General features: G+C 35.4%; 1 protein-coding gene across 4 annotated transcripts in view; it reads left to right on the plus strand.

Moving 5' to 3' along the window:
* The window catches only part of ZFC3H1 (zinc finger C3H1-type containing), a 42,060-nt gene extending 22,557 nt beyond the window's left edge, over positions 1 to 19,503 (plus strand). For all 4 annotated transcript variants that reach the window (XM_071423424.1, XM_071423425.1, XM_071423426.1 and 1 more), the window contains exons 18-35: positions 587 to 708; positions 1,252 to 1,353; positions 1,711 to 1,827; positions 2,730 to 2,913; positions 4,650 to 4,836; positions 5,239 to 5,430; positions 7,338 to 7,575; positions 8,737 to 8,842; positions 8,929 to 9,127; positions 9,648 to 9,742; positions 10,633 to 10,743; positions 13,024 to 13,128; positions 13,217 to 13,382; positions 14,051 to 14,151; positions 15,272 to 15,373; positions 15,965 to 16,004; positions 18,450 to 18,512; positions 18,638 to 19,503. In XM_071423424.1, coding sequence (XP_071279525.1) covers positions 587 to 708; positions 1,252 to 1,353; positions 1,711 to 1,827; positions 2,730 to 2,913; positions 4,650 to 4,836; positions 5,239 to 5,430; positions 7,338 to 7,575; positions 8,737 to 8,842; positions 8,929 to 9,127; positions 9,648 to 9,742; positions 10,633 to 10,743; positions 13,024 to 13,128; positions 13,217 to 13,382; positions 14,051 to 14,151; positions 15,272 to 15,373; positions 15,965 to 16,004; positions 18,450 to 18,512; positions 18,638 to 18,775 — 2,368 coding nt within the window. In that variant the 3' untranslated portion in view covers positions 18,776 to 19,503. The remainder of the gene's footprint in view (positions 1 to 586; positions 709 to 1,251; positions 1,354 to 1,710; positions 1,828 to 2,729; positions 2,914 to 4,649; positions 4,837 to 5,238; positions 5,431 to 7,337; positions 7,576 to 8,736; positions 8,843 to 8,928; positions 9,128 to 9,647; positions 9,743 to 10,632; positions 10,744 to 13,023; positions 13,129 to 13,216; positions 13,383 to 14,050; positions 14,152 to 15,271; positions 15,374 to 15,964; positions 16,005 to 18,449; positions 18,513 to 18,637) is intronic.
* Positions 19,504 to 21,671: the final 2,168 nt, after the last annotated feature.

The raw sequence follows: 21,671 nt of genomic DNA on the forward strand, positions 1-21,671 counted from the left end.
AAATCAATGATTAAGTGAAAAACCAATAATACTGTAGTGTAATTCTAGTTTCCTGGAAAAGTACTAGCTAAGTTTGTTTCTTTAAAGGCTGGTGTTAAATTGTATTGAAAAATAACTTGTTTACCAATCTTGTGCAGTATATTTAAAAGTGGATATGAACTGGCTCGGAATGTACTCAATATGGAATCCTAACTACTGGTAAAACAGGACTGAACTTTATTCTGGATCAGCTTTTAGCTGCTGTCATCAGACCATTGTTTGACTCTTTAAGATATAAAGTGATATCTAATTCTTATAATTACTTTATTTGAACTGGAAAGTTCTAAATACTGTGCTGTATGCTTAAGTTTAGAAAAAGCCTAGAAAGAAAAGTTTAGAAAAAGCCTAGAAAGAAAAGTTTAGAAAAAGCCTAGAAAGAAAAGTTTAGAAAAGTTAAATGTAGAAATACATTTAACCAACTTCCAAAGCAAACAGTACTTTTTCTGTGGGTATTGTTTTCTTTATGCCTCACCCAAGTGTGTACTAAAACTTTCTTAATATTTTGTTGCTATGATAAATGTATTAATTGCTTATTTATTTGTTTTAGGCAGCACATGAAAGATTGCACTCTTAACCGTAAGCAGCTCTTTCAGGATATTCTGTCTTACAATTTAGAACTGATTGGCTGTTCAGAAAAAAGCACTGATGAGGAAATCAGCACTGCCACAGGTTATTGAGTCTTTTGTTCTCTTTTGTATCTAAAAATTATTTTCTGAAGGGAATGAGTTTCATTAAAAGCTCTAGGTGCAAGGACTTTGATGTGAAGCAATATATAAGATACAGCTATATGAAGTTTCTTCAGCTGTCCATTTCAGCCCTTTGTAGTGGGTAGTTACATTGGTGTCTTACAGAAAGAACAGAATCACTGGTCTGAGGAACATTTCATTCAATAAAAAGTATTGCTGGGATTCAGGGTGTTGGGGAGCAGTGAGCATGGAATCTTTACCTCTCTCCTTCCTCAGTTCTTTCTGTAGCTACTGGACTGACCTGTTTCAGTGGAGCTGATATTTTATAACCATGCCTTTGCCATATAGGCAAGTGGCCAAACAGAACTTGCTTATTTTTCACTTTTTTGTGCTAGTGTGTTAAATTACCACGCCTCTTACAGCAGTCGTATTTCATAAATTTATCATAGATTGTGTTAAATTGCTGTCAAGTTACATAATTGTTTAATCCATATGCTTACCTAAGATGCACATATTCTTGTTTCAGAAAAATATGTTGAAAAACTTTTTGGTATAAACCAAGATCGTATGTCAGTGGATCAGATGGCTGTTCTTCTGGCCAGCAACGTCAACGAGAGTAAAAGTCACAGTAAGCAGCTTGGTAGATTAAATACAATATATATAAATGGGTAAAAACTATATAAGTACCTTGATGATTTTGTAAACCGAGAATATATTTTAATATAATTTATTTCTCTCAGTATTATAAATTCTGATTATGGTAACAGTCTACAGAGTTTAAGGCAATAATACAACAGTTTTGGAGTTCCATTTGTAGAATTTATTTATGCACTTAAACACAATAAATTTCAAGTAAGTAGTATTGAAATTTATGCACTTGTTTCTGTTGAACTCACAGAATCTTTTTATCTAAAATCCTTATTAGGAAAAATATTTTACTCTTGAACACAGAAAAGTGAAAGAATTTTTACTACTTTGTTTACAGCCCCTCCACATACAACTTGGAAAGAGAAAAGGAAATGGAGACCAAAGTACTGGAGGAAACCTCTGTTAGATAGTAGCAGCAGTGAAGAGGAACAGTTTGTTGGACCTATTAAATATGGTAATCTGGATGTGTGGCACCCTTTAAATGAGTACTAGAGGAAAAAACCCACCCGCCTCTTTCTAACACTTGATTTTTAAAGGGTTTTTTGAGAAAATCAGGGCTTTATTTAATAGCTTTCTTTACTTTCTACTTCCTGTATGCAGACTTTATTTTGCATAAATTTTTGGGTGAAGTTTGTGACCTACACTTATAATTCTAATAGGTTTTTTCTTTAATGTGACTGGAAGTTAGTGGAATGTCTAATTACCTGTTCTTAAAAGGAGCATAAGGAACTGTTTCTCTAGAATGTTTCAGCCTTTTTTAAAATCCTTTTTAGGATTTTAAAAAAGTTTTATTTTGCTTCAACAGCCCTGCTTTCTCCTTCCCCCTCCCCCTGAACTATAAATAGTAAAACATCAGTGTTCAATTACCTTACATTTGTACAGAATTTGTCTTTGGTGTGAGGTCAGGAGTAAAAAAATCTGTAGTTAAACAGCATTTTAGACTTTGAAGCTGCTAGAGCATCAGTAACCTGATAGCATTTCACATGTGACTCTTGCAGGTAGGAGCTTTAGGATTTGTTAGCAAATCTCTAAAAAGGATTTTTTGAGACTCATAGTTGAGATGATAAATTTTTCTTTGTCAAATATGTCTAGTTCGTAATGCTGCCTGATGAACTGCCTCAGTTGGTGTCTGTTGATCAGGGCAAACTTCACAGCTAATTCTTTCATTCCTTCACATTTGGAATATAACCAGTTCTCTACAAGCAATACAGTTTGAAGAGTGCTGAGATAATGCTATTTAGTTGTGATCAATGGGAGTACTTGAAATATGTAAATGCCACCTCTTCTGAGAGTTACTGGTCACTACTGTCTTAAAAAGGAAATTTTCTTTTTAAAAAATTTGTCTATTGTTTACAGCCCATCCCACAGAACATAAAAAAAGAGTTCCAGTGCTTGATACTGTGGTGACTCCAGATGATGTCCGGTATTTTACAAGTGAGACTGATGACATTTCCAACTTGGAAGCAAGTGTCCAAGAAAACCCCTGTGATGTACAGCTTTGGATTAAACTTGCATATAAATACTTGAATCAAAATGAAGGGTATGTCTGTTACATATGAGACCTTGCTACATTTGCCCTTGCTGCTATGATCAAGTTTCCTATTTGATACTAAACAACTTTCTTCAACAATGCCACAAATAATGCATTACTTTAAGCAGGTTAAAAAATAGATTATATTTAGTGCAGTATATGAGTAATAAATTACACTGATGGTTTATCTTTGGGTAGGTTCTTTTTCAGAATGGAAGTTGATGGAAAGTAGTGTGGGAGAAGTAATTGTTCATGTTTGAAAAGTGCTCTGTGTAAGATTACAGTAGAATGTTTTACTTCCAGCAGTAAAAGTGGGCCAATAGACTCAAATCATTCTCCCCTAAAGACTGAATGGTTGCAATAATTTTTGAAATTACTTTCATCAGCCATCTTTCTTACAAGGACAGTTTTGATAGTTGGTTTTATCTCTGTAGAAATCATCCACTGGAGCACTTGGTTTCTTATTTTGTGATATTTTTTTAAAATTTCAGTTTCCTGAGTTTCTCTAGCTTCTCTTCCTTAAAATTATGCTGCAGAGTACCAAGTTTCTGTTGGCAATCAGATCACTTGAATAGGAATTCTGTCATGATGGTTTCATCCATTATGATGATTGACTTCAATTTTAATAGTGAGGTACAGCTGAGCAACTGTAGCAGGAAGCAAGGGGAATGGAGAAGAGCAGCTCTACTTTAAAAGCCTTGTTTAAACTGTGGATAGTTGGAAATTAGGAAACAAACCAGTTCAACTGTATCAGTAGGTGCCTGAACAATAGAAGGAGTAGAACTGGGAAGGCCAGTAATCAAAGTATTACTGGCAAGTAGCAGCATGAGAAGAGCATGCCTTCTAAATATAAGTGTAGTTGGGAAGCAATCAAGAAAAGGGAGAAACCCTAGTGGAAGATATGTGCATCCTTTTCTTAAAACAGCTACCTCTCCCATTCCTACTTCTTCAGTACTCTGAAGAAATTTGTCTGCTCTAGTAAGTGAAAGTAGTGGGATTGGGAAATCTTCAGATTTATGCATGATTAACTGTGTTAGGTTTTTTTGAGACTTGTGTATTTCTCTTCATACATGTCCATGCAAAATAATTTCTGAAGATGTTTTCAGAATAAGTGGGACCTCAGAAGCATTCTGTGGTTTTATGGAAGATGTATTTATGAATTAAAGCTTTTCTCTGTGGCTTGCAGTATAGCCAGTTATTTCAGCTAATTTTATATTACTTGGTGGGTATTATCTCATGAATTTTTTTATTTCAAAAAATAAAATTTCAGGTTTTTTAACGTCTTAGAGACAGAACCTGCATGATATGCTGAAATAAAGGCTTATATACAATGACTGTAGAAAGTAAATTAAATATTTGACAAAAATATGACTTACTTTAATCCACCTCTGAGGTATCTACTAAAGTTCTTAGGCCTCTATGATGTAAATGCCTTTATATCCTTGCAGCTTGAGAACTTTGCTTAGAGATCAATCTTACCAATTTTCAGTTAATTTTGACTCTTTTATTTGAATTAGCAATCTTCATAGAATACCTATTTTTGTGCACTATAACAATTGTACCTCCTAACCTCTGAAACTTGAAAACTTGCTGAAGCTTTGATAGTAAAGGATGATGTTTAAGAAAAGATACTGCGTGTGTCTTCCATTCTAATTAAAAACATCCATTTTCATATTTGATACAGTGGAAGTCATAATACCAGCATAGCTGATGTGAGTTCTTTTTTCAATATTTAATTTTTACAGTTCGTCATCTGAGTGTTTAGATTCTACTTTAAATGTTTTGTCTCGAGCCCTGGAGAGCAACAAAGAAAATCCTGAAATTTGGTGTCATTACCTCAGACTTTTCTCAAAAAGAGGAACCAAGGAGGAGATACAGGAAATGTGTGAAACAGCAGTGGAATATGCTCCCTCTTATCAAATTTGGTGGACAGTAAGTAAAAATTCCAAAGTATATATTAAATGTTCCTGTAAGTGTGTGTTTTCTACTCTATAAAGTCAGTGAGCGTGACAGGGAAAGTGTCAAATGAAAAGTACTGTTTTTGAAAACTCAAAAGTTGAAAATGAAGCTGTTCAGGTTCTTGCAGGTTATTTATAGAAATCATCAGTTTTCCTCAGGTAGTAAAAGTTATTTAAAATCAATGTGTTAAATTGATTGCAAAACATGAGTGTTCTTGTACTATTAAAAGTGGTATCTTTAGAGGTTTAATACGAAAATTTGGTGTGATAAGATAGCAAAAGGCATTACTTGAAGTTTGTGATCTGTGTAATTTTTAAACCTTAACCTAGAAGCTTTACTTGCATTTTGATTGTTGTTACTATTATTTCTCTCTAGTTTTTGAATTTGGAGAATTCCTTCGATGGAAAAGACTATGTATGTGGGAGGATGCTGCAGTTCTTAATGCAAGTGACAGGAGGAGGAGAAAACCCAAATCTTGTGTCCTTTCAGTTGCTGGAGACACTCCTCTACAGGGTTCATTTAAGCCTCTTTACAGGAAGACAACAGAATGCTCTTGTTCTGCTGCAGGTAACTTCCAAGTTACCACCCCAGGAGTGTTTTCATAGCTTCACCTTTTTAATTTGTGTGACTGTGGTAGTTTGAACTTTAGTGGAACTGTGCCTTCCTTTTGGAGAATTTCTTCAGCAAGTAGAGGCTTCTGCTTTGAGCCATGATACCATTGTAAAACCTGGATGTAGCTTTGAGGGTTTTGTTGCCTACTTTTTTTGTTTGTGTAGCTAATAGTGTAGACTACTAGGTCTCAAAATAATTCCCAGGGAGATACTTTATTTTTTGGTTTCTTGTAAACCATAGATCAGGTTTTTGCAGTGAAAGGTCTGAGAGTATTGCCTCAGGTATTCAAAATTGCTACAGAAATTATCAAACCAGTAGTTCTTGGGAAAGAACATAGTAGTTATCTAACAGTATTGCCCTACTATAAAATCTGGAGACTGTTAAATTAGATTTTATTGCTTCTGTCAACCCTGAAGTCATTGAGTTATCTCAGGCCAGAACTATGACTGTAGAAGTCATTTAGGTGACTGTTAACTCTTGTGTTGATGATAAAAGTGGTGGCTGAGGGTGAGAAATGGACATCACCCTCTCCCTGAGTGGGAGCTCTGTCCTTTCAGTTGCAGGTTGTTTCATTCCTGCCAGTAGGTGCCACTTGTTGCTTGCTGCAGCCTGTCACTGCCCTCAGAGTTTGAGAACCTCAGGCTTTTGTCTGGCTCCAGTTGGAATGAGAAAGCACAGTGCTGTGCTGGCTTTCCCCAAGTGTACTGAGAAATGTAACTGAATGCATAAAAAGAGGAGGGCTCTGGAGAAAAAAACTGTTTGTGTCAAATCAACATGGAAATCCAAGGAGAATTACACTGGTTGGTTACCCTCACCTTTCTTCAAAGCATCATCACAAAGTCAAACTTTTTTTTTTTTCCAAATGAGTCTGAAGTATGTAGTTCAAAAGAATGACTTGGCAAGAGATTATTTAATTGTATTTCAGAGAGAATAATTTTGGAGTAACTGCTATTTCAGAGTAAATAACAATGTGTATTGGAAAACTTGAAAGCAAATTTTTTCAAGTATTTTGTGGACTTATTTTTCAAGTATTAAGTGAAATGCTTTTGAAACACCAGTTTTCACCAACTTCAGGACATGTGTTCTGCTGAATTTTGCATAAATTTGCAAGTATATTCGTTCTCTTGAAAAATACATTCTTTGATCATACTGTGTTTGTCCAGAAAAATGTTGACACATTGCTAGTCATGAGATTCTGTTATGTTTTAGAAAGAAATTGTGTTTAGACTTTATTTAATTGCATGCCCTAATTATTTTATTTAGTATCTGCTAGATTAACTGGACTATTCTATCTTTGCATATGACTAGTAGAAAAATTTCAAGTAGTATCCTTGTTGTCAGTGAGGTTGCCAAAACATTTTTTATAACATGTCTGGAGATGGTGGACTTTAATAGGTGTAACTTAGTAGTTTTATAACAAAAATTGAATAAATAAGCCAAACAAACAACCCCAAATGCACAAGACCTAGTAGGATATAGCAAGTTGAATCCAGGTTGTAGATGAGTTGTATCTAGAGCTACTGTATTACTTCTTGTGGAACTGGAAGTAATAGGAGAATACAGCAGGAAAATAGAATGAACACATGTTGGGAGATGTGTGTTTTCAAAGTGTCTCTTCACTTTTTGCAATAGCAATCTTCTGTGTTTTTTCTTGAACCTTTTACTACAAACTGTGCATAATTTGAATAACCAGACATTCACATAAGCTGAATATGATTCTGATTTACATAAAGAATTAGTTCCTGTCTGCTCTCTGGAAAAATTTTGAGAATATTAAAACCTACTCTTCCTGTTTTCTTTTCCTGTTCTTAAATCTTAGACTCTTTGACTGAAATGTAATGTATTTCTTTCAACCTTTACAGAATGCTTTAAAATCAGCAAATGAAAAGATGATATCAGACCACCTTACTGCAAGTGACCGTTGCTTGGCTTGGCTGGCTTATATACATCTAATTGAATTTGGTGTTCTCCCAGTCAAGTTCTATGATCCAGCTAATGTCAGTCCTTCAAGGATTGTGCACAAAGAGCCATTTTTAATACCATGGCAGACAGTTGAAGATGTGAAGACTGATCCTGATACACTTTTAGCTATGTTTGAAGGTAAGATTAAGGTGATCAATACTTAATACATTCTTCACATGTTGTAATTCAAGAAGTATTATTCACCTTCAGAATTTCAAGTCAGTGTTGATGACTATGTTAAGCCACTGAATTAATCCAGTGGATATTGCATTTTGATTTAACCAGAATAGCGAGGAAAATCCGTGTTCTTGGGTGCTTAACCAACACTCTTGAGTTTTTCATCTGTGGTTTCAGCTCAGCTTTATCTTGGTAGAATATGATAGTTCAGAGAAAAAGACCAGTCAGTGGCTTGTGATTGTATGACATTGCTAGTTTTCTTGGGCTTATGCAAGCATAAAACCAAATTTCAGCTGTCATTCTTTCTTACTGTTTTCCCCTCTGGTAGGATATGTGTATTGGGAAGTTACTTTCCTGGAATATTAGTGTATTTCCTTAAACAAATGCATTGTTCTGTCTCTTTTATCTTAATTCACAGTTCAGGTAAATTGAATAATTTTTTTTAAAATGGAAAATGAAGATAGAAGAAATTGAATTCTTAGCTTATGGTAGTGCTGCCAGAGGTAGACCTCATAGTAGCAGACAAATACTGTTACATAGTATTTCTAAATGTCAGTATTTAGTGGTTAGCCAGTAGCAGTATGGAGTTTCCACTGAGAAAATATCTATGCTGCTGTTGGTAATGCAGTGTTGAAATACTCAAGGATTAATGGAGTAGCCCAGCTGTGTGAGTGAGGGCAGTCTAGCTGTGGTAATGGGGTTTTCATTGTTGGATGACTTCTTATTATGCTGAGGAGAAAAAGAAGATCCTGCATTAGCTTTTACCTCAATAGCTTTCAGCAGCTGTGCTGAAAATCCTGGAATGTGATTTTAAATCTAGGGATATACTTCTGTCTGTAACATTGCTTTAGTGTTTCATTGGTAGCATGGTTCCTATTTTTAAAAGGAGTAAGAGGTGAAACTGAAAGCTTTGTCTTTGCACTGTGGTGATAAGTAATGAGAGCTTTTCCAAAGATGATCATCTATTTCTAAGAATTTGCAAAAAAAAGCACTCTCAGAAATATCTTTTCACACTTACGTATTTTCCTTATGTTCAAGGAGACATTTTATTATGTTAAGGCTTCACATAACTTTGACACTGTTTCAGGTGTAAAGGCTTTGTTTTTTACTTTTGTTTTGTAGATGCAGTCAAAACATGTACTGATGAAAGCCTTGAGGCTGACAAAAGAATAGCTACCTGCTTTCCTCTCTATAGGAACATGATAGCTTTGCTGAAACTTCTTGAAAGGTAAGTTGTTTCAAGACATTCTTAACTGGAGTATTTGACTCCTTTTTTTTTTTTTTTGTTCAACTTAACCTTTACTTTTCTTTAAGGTGGGAGTCTGCTGCAGAACTTTGTAGGTCTTTATTGGAGCTCTGCCCTAACAACTGTCAGCTCTTGGAGAGTTTGGCCACCTTGTATTTGCAGATGAAGCAGAACGAAAATGCCCAAAATGTGTGGATTGGAGCTTTTGAGAAGAATCCTCAGAATGCAGAAATTTTTTATCGGTTGTGTAAATTTCTTGTTTCACAGGTAATACTCCACTTCAAAACTTACTTGCTGGTCTGCTAGCTCTGCAAAGTTTGGGCTTAGTGTGGTGTTTAAAAATCTTACAAAATTGATTCAACTTAGTGATATTTTTGTAATGTCTAGTACACCTTCCTATAAACAGGAAAAATATAATTAGCAAGACAAGTGACATGATAAAAGATAATCTTAGCAATTACATAAAACCATAGTTTTATAATTGGTGTTGTTCTAATTCAGTGTTAGTAATATCCTTAAGAAAGAAAACAGACAGTAAAAGCACACCCTGTAATATTTTTTCAGCTTCTTTCTATTGCTGACTGCCCCATTTCAACTTCATTTGTGTGAAAACGATGACAATGGAGCATTGCAGAGATAGACACACCACTTGTAGTTTATTTTGTTTATATTAGTCTTATCATATTCAGGTTGATGTTTGCTTATATTAGTCTCACCATATTCAGTTTGATGTTTGATTTTTTTTTTTCATTTAAAAAAAACCTCAAAAACGCAAACAACAAAACAGGAAAGGTCAAGCAGTATTCTTCCACTGTTGCAAGATTTCGTGGCAGCTTTCTTTGAGAATACATGCCAAGAGCATGCTCCCATGGATCTCTTAAGGTATGTTTAGAATAATATTTTAATTTAAGTTTTGGAAATATTGGCATTTTCTTGAATTGCATGATTATCTAGAACTTTTAAATGCTTACTTTTTAGCATGGCATGTTTGCCAAAACTTCAGTGAATTGTGATTTGGCATAAGGTTTACACTTGTTTTTGCATAGACACTAATTTGTAGAGCCATGTATATCTAAAAATTAAACAGTAAAAATGTTGAGTGTCTGGACTTGGGTAATGAAAATCAATCATATATATATACCAAAGTTGGTTTTGGTTTTTCCCCCTAAAGCTAGATGCCTAAAATTACATATTTAAAATAACACTGTTTAGGCACTTGAAAAAGACCTTCATCAAGAGGTCCAGCATGTTATTAATTAGATTATTGTTGAGAAGATACAGGTTTCATATGTAGCCTGATGATTTTCCCCTGGAAATTTAGCACCTAGTTGAAAGACAGAAGTTTTGAAATCTGCAAGTTCTCTATGATGCCTGTGAAGGTCTTCAAAGCAAAAGCTTTCCATGTTAAAGCATATTCAGATGAGCTTTTGAAATGTTTTTATCTCTAAGTTAGGTGTTAGATTTTATTCTTGCTTACATTTGTTTACGTACTTGATGCATTTTATGAAGGAAGAGGAAAGTCTATCACATAAGGCAACATTTAACTTCGTATATAATGAAAGAGTGAATGCCTTCTTTATTAATTACTTCTATATTTCTATGAAATGCTTTCTGAACAGATTTTATCTGGGTAGAATTAAACTGAAATCTAGGAAAAGTGCATTTTTTTAGTATTTTTCATGAACTGGACTTTGTAACTGAGTGTTACACCTACATAGGATTCTTCCATGTAGAAGGCTATTCTTGTTTACTACTACTTTTTTCTCTTGTAGATATCTCTTGAATTTTCCAATGCCAATTGAATTTACATCACCTCTCTATAAAGAACATCTTACAGATGATGTTGTTAACCAGCAAATTCCTTATCTGTGGCAGATCTACTGGTGAGATTTCCCCAGGAATTTCTGAGAAAGAGCTATTGTATCTGAGTAAAATTGCATTTTCAAAAGCAGAGTATTCATTACTTGCCTGAGGGTGTATCACTTTGGATTCTCTGAATAAATGATTGGCCAGTCCTTAGAGAACATACTGGCCTGCTGCACAATGGAGATAATTTTATGAAACTGAGTTGCATGTCAGCTTAAATTTTCCACTTGAGAAATCTTTCAGAAATTCTGACCTATAGGAATGGTAATAGGTGTGTTCATCTCAAAACGTTTTTTTGTTTGTTTTACTTTTGGTTTAGATTGCTGCTCCTAGTAGTGTTTTTCTTTTTTTTCTTTCTCTTGGCTTTCAGTTGTCTCCCTTTTATTTTACAATAGTTTTACTTTATTTAGGTTTCCATTCTGTTTAGTCCTCATCTGCCCAGCTTCTTGACTCATTGTTTTAGCTGTTCATGGAGAAGCTCCAGAGCAAAGTAATGCAGGAGGGTGACTTATTCCTCCACAAGAGGTTGTAAAGGAACATGTCTTTGTCACGTATACACAATCTTTTTAATCTTTTTTCTCTCTCTCTTCTTTTTTTTTTTTTTTTTTTTTTTTTTTTTTTTTTTTTCCTATTTTTTTCTATTTCTTCCATCATTCCTTTTGATAGCAGCAGTATACAGGATTGCCAGAGACCACATTATTAGCTGTCTGTAACTTACACCAGTTACTTAACTGTGGTTACTGAGGTGCTGGCTTACACTGTTTAAAAAGTTTACCATTTCATGGTCTGGGTTTGTCAGTCTTCACAACTAGCTATTTGGCTCTATTTGGCTTTTCAGATAAGTAAAAGGGCAAGGATGATATTGCTTCACATAATGAGTGAAAATCCACAGTACTTTGTCAACACTATTGCTTATTGTTTTTAATTGGTGGACAACTTACAGGTAAAATGTATAGTTTTCAAGAAAATTTGATCAAAACCTTATTTAAAGATTATCTTTGTGGGATTTTTTTTTGCATTGTCTATTACTGTCAACTTAAATGCTTCTTAATTTTTGATTTTTAGCAAAATATCTCTTGACAAGCTCAGTTTTGGGTTTGCCACTCATATAATAGAAGCATTGTTACTGAGACATTTTAGGTCACTATTTAGTCATAAGGTATGCTGACTTAAGCTCAGATTCTCCTGTATTTTAGCACCCTCTTCTAGGAGGGAGTACCTAAATTACTTTCAGAGCTAATAATTGAGTGTTTCTCATTTTGAGTTTTACTGCAGTAGGTATCTAGGTACCTGGGCCTGTGTTACCTATATTACCTTTCTTCAGGTATGGACAACCAAAAACATAAAAGTTCACTTTTACCAAGTAAAAATAGATTGAAATCTGCAAAGCCTAAAGGTCTTGTAACAATGTTTTACTTCGAAAGACCATTTGTGTGTGCACGCATGTTTGCACACTAGTGCATACACACACTATTTTGGAAAGAGTAGCAAATAGGTGATTTAGTTAATAATTCCTGGGGAAAGCAGGAGTGGAATCACCCACAGATTCTGTAGCTTTAGTCAGGAGGGCTTGGTAGCAAGGTCAGCCTTATCTTACACTTTATATATTTCTGTGTACTCCTTTATGAGGTTGTTAGATTTTCCCCCTCATTACTTACTGCAAGCCTTAATTTTTTTTTCATTCTCATGTTACACTTTGAAATGTGGAGTTTTTATGTGTCTTGATCTAAAAATGTGTCTGCTCCTGTCTTTGATTAGGTCTTGTGTGTTGGTCTAACTCTGTTTCTTTGAGAAACTGTTGAAGAGAATTAAGGGGGGGTTTTTTGACCTTTCTTGTCAGTTTTTTTTTCCCTCTGTCACAATCAGTATGTTTCTACCCCAGATCCCGGTAATATTTGTTTCAAAATACTAACTTTGTTGCCAGAGACTGATACTATTTCTCAAGTGGCTTTAATTGGACTTCAAAATGTATTGTTCTGGAGCTCTTGAAATGGACACTCAAGACTTGTCTCTGTATTCTGTAGCAATTAGAGCATTCCTATTAGTATTAGTAAAGGATACTTTACAGGAGTAGAAGACAGTTTGTAATACTTATTTTTAAGGGTTGTATTTCAAACTTCATGGTATTACTTGTTACCTGCTTTTGAGACTTACCCATTCTAATAAATTGACTGATAAATTAGTCCATGATACATTTAAGCTGAAAACACTGGTGTTTTTTTGTTGCATCTGAGAATGGGAAATTCTTAATTGTGTCATTATTACACACAACAGTTTTTATCTTTTATTATAAACAGTTTGTGCCAGTCTCTTCATGCAAGTGTTGGTGAAGCACTGGATGCTTATGAAGCAGCTCTGGGGGCAGTGATGCAGCAGGAAACTGTTCAGAACATTTGGTTGGAGTAAGTTCTTAAGGGAAGAAAGTTAATTAATCTCAACTATTAAATGAACACTACCAGAGCCATCTTTTTTCTTTTTTTTTTCTTCCAGTTACCTTGTTTTTCTCAATAGCAAAGTTGTTGAATCCAGCAACAAAGTTCAAGAATTCAAGCTTTTTACTGATCTAGTGAACAGATGTCTGGTGACAGTCCCCACACAATATCCAATTCCATTTAGTACTGCTGATTATTGGACCAATTATGAGTTTCATAATAAGGTAAAAATGTGTCTGTGGGCAGTTTTAGTTAAACAAAGTGGCTGATGACCTGTTAGCAGGTACCTGTAATCTATTTGTTCAAGTCCAGCACCAGTATATGAACGCTGAGAGCTAGAAAAAGAATGAGGTGTCTGAGTGTGGTGGTGTTTTGAGCAGAAGAGTATCTAGCAGTGACCTTTTCAAATAAAGGTTCTGTAATGCAAAGAGAAACTTTATGACATGGTAATGAAAAATGATCTTTTTCTAGAGAAAAGAGAAAATTGGTGAGGGAAGGAAGATATGGTTACACAAGAGGGGTCTGCGGATGGAAGGAGTTTTGATCACAGAAGTTATAATGGTTGAGAAATAGAAGAAATTAGGTAGGAGGAAAAAGTTGAGCACTTATACAGACAGAATAAAGCTTACAGCAATCTTGGATCCCTTTTTGCTAGCAAGCAGTACATTTATCTTTATGTATTAAATGCAGGCTAGAAGGACTAAAATAGGTGGTGCTACCAACTTGACACTAAATTAATATTATTCAAATTGATTTATGTGTTCTTGAGTATCTTTACAAGGTTTGAAGGTGGCAACTCATTTTAGTCATAGTGTTCATAGTTTGTCATACCATTATTCTTAGCAGAATAAGACTATAAAGTGGATTAATATTTGTAATTCAAATTCTACAGGTAATTCTTTTTTATTTGAGCTGCATTCCAAAATCTCAGCATTCCAAAACCTTGGAACGGTTTTGTTCTACCATGCCTACTAATCCTGGACTTGCACTGAGGTATGTAAAAATACTTTCAATTAAGGCAGGTGATTAACACAACTATTGGTTTTTGTGCAAGATATGCATGATTTGCTTTCTACTACAGAAGTAAAGCTATTCCTCTATGACTGCATGTTGCTTGAGGCATATTGTGCCTTCTGACGTCACCTCAATCTCAGATTTGACAATGTTCTGTTCTATCTACAGACAGCTTATAATTATACAGAAATTAACTCTGCATTGTACATGATGACTTCAAATGGTCAAAATTTCAAGTGGGTAGAGAAACATCAGATATATATTAAAATCTTGTTGTTACTTGATGATCTATTACAAGTATAGTTCCAGAACAGATAAAAATGGATATACCAGTCTATAACAGTGCTAGCTTAAGGCTTAATTTGACATTTATTTAGCAATGATAAATCATAATTTAAAGGAAAACTGATGGGAAACAACCAGTTAATGTAAGCATTGCACAGGCTCTTGAACAGTGTTTCAAAATGTGCTCTGCCAGGATGAGAGTCCATATTTTACTGTGTTCAGGTGCACTGAACACATGAATATTTTAGTAATATTGAGAAGTCCCAAAACACTGTTCATCATCAACAGTGACCCCAAAGAACTCAAAGCAAGGCTCACATGTGGTTGTGGGCATGGGGAGAGTGTGACACACCTGCCTTTGGCACATGAAGTTGAATGGCTTCATTTTAAATCAAGTTGCGATTCTGTCTAGATGGAACTTGCAGCTCCCTTAGACAGTGTTGATACTGCATGAAATGGGTGAGCAGAACTGACTGAATATTATCCCTAGCCCCATTACTATAAAACTAATTTGTCTCTTTTCAAATGTGTAGTTACCTTGTGCATGCTAAAAGTGAATCCACTTGTAATATGCCAAGATCATGTTTTCTCTCTGACTTCACACTTTTTAGTTATTCTCTGAAAGTGTATCTTAACTTGTTTTGTTCTGAGGAAAATATCAAATTTGTATATGGTGGCTTGGGCTTTTTCCTGCTTGCAACTCTTGACTCAGATTAGGTGTAATGTATTTTGTGTAATGTGTTTCTATCTTTGGATAGCTTTTCTATTCCAAGTGATTAGAGCACTGGTCCTTTCTCATGAATGCCTTTTACAGACTGCTTCTGCAATACTGGGAGGAGAGCAATGTTCAGATTCTGAAACTACAAGCCAAGATGTTTACATATAATATCCCAACTTGCCTGGCCATCTGGAAAATGTAATGCAACAGTCATACATCTGTTTTCATAGCTATTGCTTTTGTTTGTAAGGTTTACTTCACAAAGGTAAATCTGAAATGTCCTTCTAATTGGGCTTGTACTCGAAGCTTCTCTTTCATAAGCTTATTTTGAGAGTAACTTCGTTACAGCAGACAGAGGTACTGTCACTTCTTTAAAATGAGAATTGAAATTTCCCTCTTGGGGAAACTTAACTGAATAGATATGCTGCAGATAAATATGAATTATGTATTTAAAAGTTGCCTTTTAAAATTCAACTATTGACTTCTGTCTCCCCCTCTCTACCCCTCCCCTTTATATATCACAATAGCAGTATTCTCCATTATCCAGTGATGCTGAACTGATCTTTTTCTTCAGTGTTTGTTCATAATGGGGAACCACTGAAATGTCTTGCTCATGTAAGGTTGTTTTTAAAAAAATGGCTATTTTTATATTTTCACAATAGATTAATCTCATTGGAAGTTAGTTTCTTCTCAAGGAATTAGTAATTTGCTTCCACAGTCAGTATTCTGCCATTAATGGCATTTAAAATAATTCAAGAATAAATGTTTTTATATATTTCTTTTCCTCAGAGCCATTGCTGCCGAATGCTTTCTAATGGGACAAAGAGAAGTAAGTCAACACAGTGTACTAAAATGAGTAATTATGAAATGCTGTAAAACTTCTCATTCCTTGGCCTTATCCAAAACAATGATAATCTTGTAAATCCAGGATTTCTAGTTAGTTGAAATAGTCTTGTTTATAGACACCAAAACATGTGCCTCAGGTGTGAGAAATGTTTTTGACACTTGAGGTAGAATGGATTATATAATGAGTGCATGCTCTTTTGCTCTTTCTGTGTATCTTTCCCATACTGGGAAGGCTGTATTCTTCTCCTTTTTTTATTTTTTTGCTTTTTTTTTTTTTTTGCTTTTTACCTGGAGGAGATTGTTGTATTTTAAGTTCTAGCAGAGGAAGCAAGACTCATGCTGGAAAATGATAGTGACTATCTTTACAAGTGGACAAGAGAGCTGAAGAGAACTTTTTGCAAGGGCATGTCATACTAGGGTGAGAGGGAATAGCTTCAAACTGAGAGGTAGATTGGATAGATTAGAAAAACCAGCTTTATTTTGAAGTGGTGAGACACAAACAGGTTGCCCAGAGAAGTTGCAGACTGCTTCCAGGGATGAGGTTTCTAGGCCTGACTGGGTGGGGTTTTGAGCAACCTGGTCTAGTTCAGTCGAAGATGTCTCTACCCATGGCAGGGGGTTTATTATCTAGATGATCTGTAAGATCCCTTCCAACCCGAACCATTCTCTGATTCTGTGAAGTAGTTGGAAGGGTGGGGTCTGCCAAACTAATGTGTGAAAAAAGTTTCCATAATTCCTGACCACACACAAGAGTCCAGTTCCTTTTTTCCAAAATAATAGGTTTACTTACTAGTACTTAGAGTAGGGAAATATCACTCTGTGTAGAAACACAAAAGAGGTTTTTTGGCACAGCAACCGCATCACTTTTCAAATAGAATTATCTTCCTGGTACTGTAGCTGCCACCTTCAAAATACTCTTCCATCTGTGAAAAGATGCTGTGTATTTGAGGATGGGGGCTGTCATGAGGCCCTTGATTTATGGTTCATCTCTTGCTTGTGGTATTTGAGCTACTTCGCTGCTGTATTTGGTTTTGTGTCATCTTAATAGTGACTTACTCTTAGCATCCTTCTTTTTTGTCAGTGATCTTCTGAATCAATATTAAAGCTTTAACTGATCCATAAAGGGTAGCATGGCTGTTGTTAGACTCACATATGAAATGTTTTCTTTCCTTTTCTATGGTCTCCTAGAATGTTTAAGAACAACATCCCCTAAGCAGAATTACTTTGTTTGTTAGATCAAATAGCTCAAAGTCAGGAGATATCAAAGGGTGGATTGCCTATTAAACCTTAATTCTGTCTCTGTGTTGATGGTTTGGTGTAATCTGTAATTAATCACAGATCCCTGCTTCAGTCATTGTATTAGATGGACTACATCTTATAACACTGCCTGTAGTAAGGCTGGTGACTGAAAAGAGCTCTGATTTGTTTGGTTAGAAAAATATATGTCAAATGCATAAAAGGAGGGCCCTTAAAGAAAATGAACCAATTAAAATGAAGGCATATGTGAAACATTGTAGCTGGATTACACCCAGAAGAAATCTTGTGGTTTTCTTCTGCAACCACCTCACTAATTATACTGTATATGGTAAAATCACTTAAGTAGTCACACACAGTGCAGTTGGGTTTTTGTGGGGGTCTTTGGTCTGGGATGTAGTGAGCACTTAAAATTGTTTACACAAATCAGTGATTGTTCCAGATAACTGGATTTTCTAGTAAGCAAGTAGGATATTGTTTTAAAATTGAATTGTGATTCAGATTCTGGATTTCCTGTTCCTGGAGAACCTGTCATTTATTTCCTTCAGAGGTCATGTAAAGGTTTGTTAAAAGAATATGAAAATGGGTACAAGTATTTAAAATGCCAACAAATACCTCCCCTAGTGACTCTGATTGAAGTTGGGACTTAAGATACCAGTAGTTGAAGGACACTTGAGTAAGTACTAGTATTAAATATTTTGGTCCTCTATTTTGAACCGTAAAATGGTAAAACCATTTTTTTTTTGAGAGTTGCAAAGACTCATACTGATTGTTGAAGCATAGATAGGTAGATGCTGAAGGACAAAAGCCCATGAAACAGTCATTTTCATTGCAGGATTGTGATGATATGCAATAAACAAGACTTGAGACTACATATTGAGTGGTGAAAGAAATACTCAGTAAGCTGCTTCATTCCCTGAATGTATTCCATCCTGTGCAATGAATGAAGCAAGAATCTTGTGAAGAAAAATAGCAGGTCCTCATGTAACTAATCATATTCATACAAGGGTCAGAATTAAGGTCAGACATAAACTTGCCTTTGCTTTTAGTACCAGTTCAATGCTTCACTTCAAAACTATTAAAAAAATTATTGCAGGAGATTTTTGTGCTTCAAATAATTCATTTTGAGTGCATGAAATTGTGCTGACTTTTAATACTTGCCTTTGTTTTACAGGTCCATCATTTATATCAGAGAGCCCTTCAGAAGTTACCTCTATGTGCAACACTGTGGAAAGATGTAATGTTTTCTCCTTATGATTAAGTTTGAGGTTTCATATAAATTCTCTGCATATCCCATATCCATAGATGTGGTGATGCTCAGGCTCTGGCTAAATCTTATATCTGCTTCCCCATCTCTTTCAGCAACTCTTGTTTGAAGCATCAGGAGGAGGTAAAACTGATAACCTGAGAAAACTAGTTTCCAAGTGCCAAGAGGTTGGAGTCAGCCTAGATGAGCTTTTAAATTTAAACACTTACAGAACAGAAAACAAGAATCTCTGAACGCTGGGTATGGTCAGCCATAAGTCCTATAAAATGCCAAAATCAGTTGAATGATTCTTCAGGCTGATCCATGCCCTAGGATCTATGTAAGGCAGATGAGTATTGCTGAGCATATCAAGTCTCCAGTCTGCTTTCCTTGAACCTGGAAACAATTAACATGACCTTCCTCTGGAAACATGAACTCCCTGTCTGGCCTTGCTTCTGGGCCCTGCCAGATTCTCATAACATCATCTACGTAAGTATAGTTAATCAAAATGACAGACTTTATTTTTTTATGGTTTTTTTTTTTTTTTTTTTTATTTACTGTTTTCTTTGTTTTGCTGTTCCTGATTCACTTGACACTCTCGCTGATGCCTGAGAGATCTGTGTTTGGGATTAATTTACTGGGCTGTGTTTACAGTAAAAAACAACTAGTCCATTTTGGGTTTTTTTCCTTTTTTAAACCTTTTTTGAGACTTTTTCATTACAGGATTTAAAACAAAAGCAGCCGCTCTTAAGGAAAGTGTAACTGCCGTGGCCACAAGTATGCTTCTTGCACTTGAAGGCTCTAAGAGGGTTGCTTACTGCCCTTTTCTGCATTGGACTCATGGCAGAGACTATTAAACTTGAAGATTAAAGAAACTTTTGCAAATGCCAGTGCATCAGAACCTAAGAGTGGTCAATTATGTGCAATTTTTTGTAAAGAAATTTTAATTTATAATAAAGTTTAACAGTTTAAAGAAAAAGAATATTTATCTGTTTTGTTTTGGTACTACCTTACACTATTACAGGTGTTTTTACAGAGATTTTCAATACAAGCTGACCTTGAAAAAGAAAAAAATCTTTTGTCTTTTGTTATTTTGATCAAGAGATAAGCAAATATGGTTGAGCTGCCTATTGTGGATATAGAATAACTGTCCCCTTGGAGGTTTTTCATCCCCTTGCCTCAGGTACACAGTTGTTTGTCCCATAACAGCTATTCCTATCAACAATACCACTTCAGTAAAGGAAAATCCATTTTATATTGTCTTTTTTGCCCTTAATGAAAGGAGGCCCACTTCCTGAGGTTGATACATGTACACTGTAGAGAGAAATGAAATACGTGTCAAGTCATATCAAAAGGTGGCTGTAGTACCTGTTGCATAGGTGTTTCATTAAGATGCCAGTAAATGAGTGGTCTTCATGGTAGAGAATGGGGCAAAGTAGTTAGACATATCATTTCCAGTAGCTTTCAAACCCCTTACTTTATCTGAGCTGAACATGAAGCAGCTCTCTTAAAGGAGGAAAAAGTGGGAAATACTAGTTTTCATCCAGGGGAATGAAGAGTGTTTTTGCACCTTAAGTCCTCTTAAACAACTCATACTTAATTTTATAATTCATGCTTAAGTATAAAACTTCAAGTACTCAGTTTATGGCCAAGTTTTCTTGCAGACTATACAATCAGTATTCAAAAACTGACTCAAACCTGTTCTTTACTGAAGTAGGGTGGTGTCCTGATTTTTTTCACACTTATGTAGTGTGGCACACTCCACACAAGTGCAGTATTCAATCGTTCTACTGAAAACCCCCTTAAGTTTGATGAATGCTATTTTACATAGATTAGCCAAATATTTTTTCATAGTTTGTCTTTAAAATTTTCCAGATAAGTGGTTGATATTTTTCTGCAGCAGTGTTTTTTTAGTGGGATACCATTTTACCTATTCCACTGTTAAAAATGGAAAAGCTGTCAAGGGCTGGAGCACTTGCAATGCTGCCCTGTGTGATCCTTACCTTAGTCTCATATTGCACTTAGGGCTGTTACTTTGTGACCTTTCTTCCTTTGCTATATAGCGACTTCATAGCAGAAGACCTTTATAAAGGAGACATTAAACTTTACATTTTCATCAGGGATTAATCATGTGTACTCTGCCTTAATGGCTTCTCAACATACTTGGAGGTAGGGAAGGGGAAACCAAAAGCCCACAATGTTCTGATTTCCACTGGCCTTGATCCATATTGTTCTGATTAAAGTACTCATGGTTGATGCATGTGGCCTTTGACCCAATCCCAGTCTTACTTGATGTATATATAAAAGTGACTGATTAGAAACTGAAATACTGAAATGAAAGAGTATGAAGATGCTGTATGGTCTTCAGAGCAGCACCAACATTCATTTTTTTTTACCAAGAAAGAAGAAAAATGCACTGCTGGGTAATGTAGAAGTTCCAGGAAAGAGTTAGTGCTTCCACAGATCTGCACTTAGCATGGAATTGTCTCCAGGCTGATAGTCTAGTTAAGAGGGTTTTCTGTTCCAGAAACTAGGGGATTTCTAGTGGTCATTTCTAAAACTTAATTAATTATTTACCAAGGGTATTAATTTAATCTACATACTAGTCTTTCAATTTAGTGATCTTTCCTAAGAACTTTGGTTCTACAAGCAACTTTTGCTTACAGGCAATGGTGGTGAAGAATTGTGAATAAAGGATAGTTCTAGTTAATCAAGCAAACTACTAGTTGCTCAAGAGGAAAAATAAGGGGAAAGCACAGTAACTTGTTCCATAAAAAGTTATGCTGCTACTTGTTCTGTGCTCAGAATGGCTACTTTATGAAGGGTGGTTTGATTACTTGGTATTTAGTTTAAGTCTCTGTGGAAATAGAGTGTAGATCTTTAACAGCACTGGACCAAACTACTCCCACTACAGTATTTTTCATTTCCTGGCTCTTGCAAAGGCACATTAGTATGAGCAAAACATTTAGATGCATTTATTAGGAAGAATAAATGGAAATTAGTGCTTCTTTTGTTTATCTTCATGCAGGTCTACATTGAATCTACTCATTTGGTGTTGGTTATTTTAGTGCTTGCTAGTTCCCACGGGACAGCTGGTGCCCTTACTGTGGCAAGGGCCATTACCCCCTCCATACTCCATTAGGTAAAACA

The sequence above is a fragment of the Agelaius tricolor genome, unplaced genomic scaffold (genome assembly GCF_023055355.1).
Source record: "Agelaius tricolor isolate 1412-34295 unplaced genomic scaffold, bAgeTri1.0.p SCAF_3, whole genome shotgun sequence".
Taxonomy (NCBI): Eukaryota; Metazoa; Chordata; class Aves; order Passeriformes; family Icteridae; genus Agelaius; species Agelaius tricolor.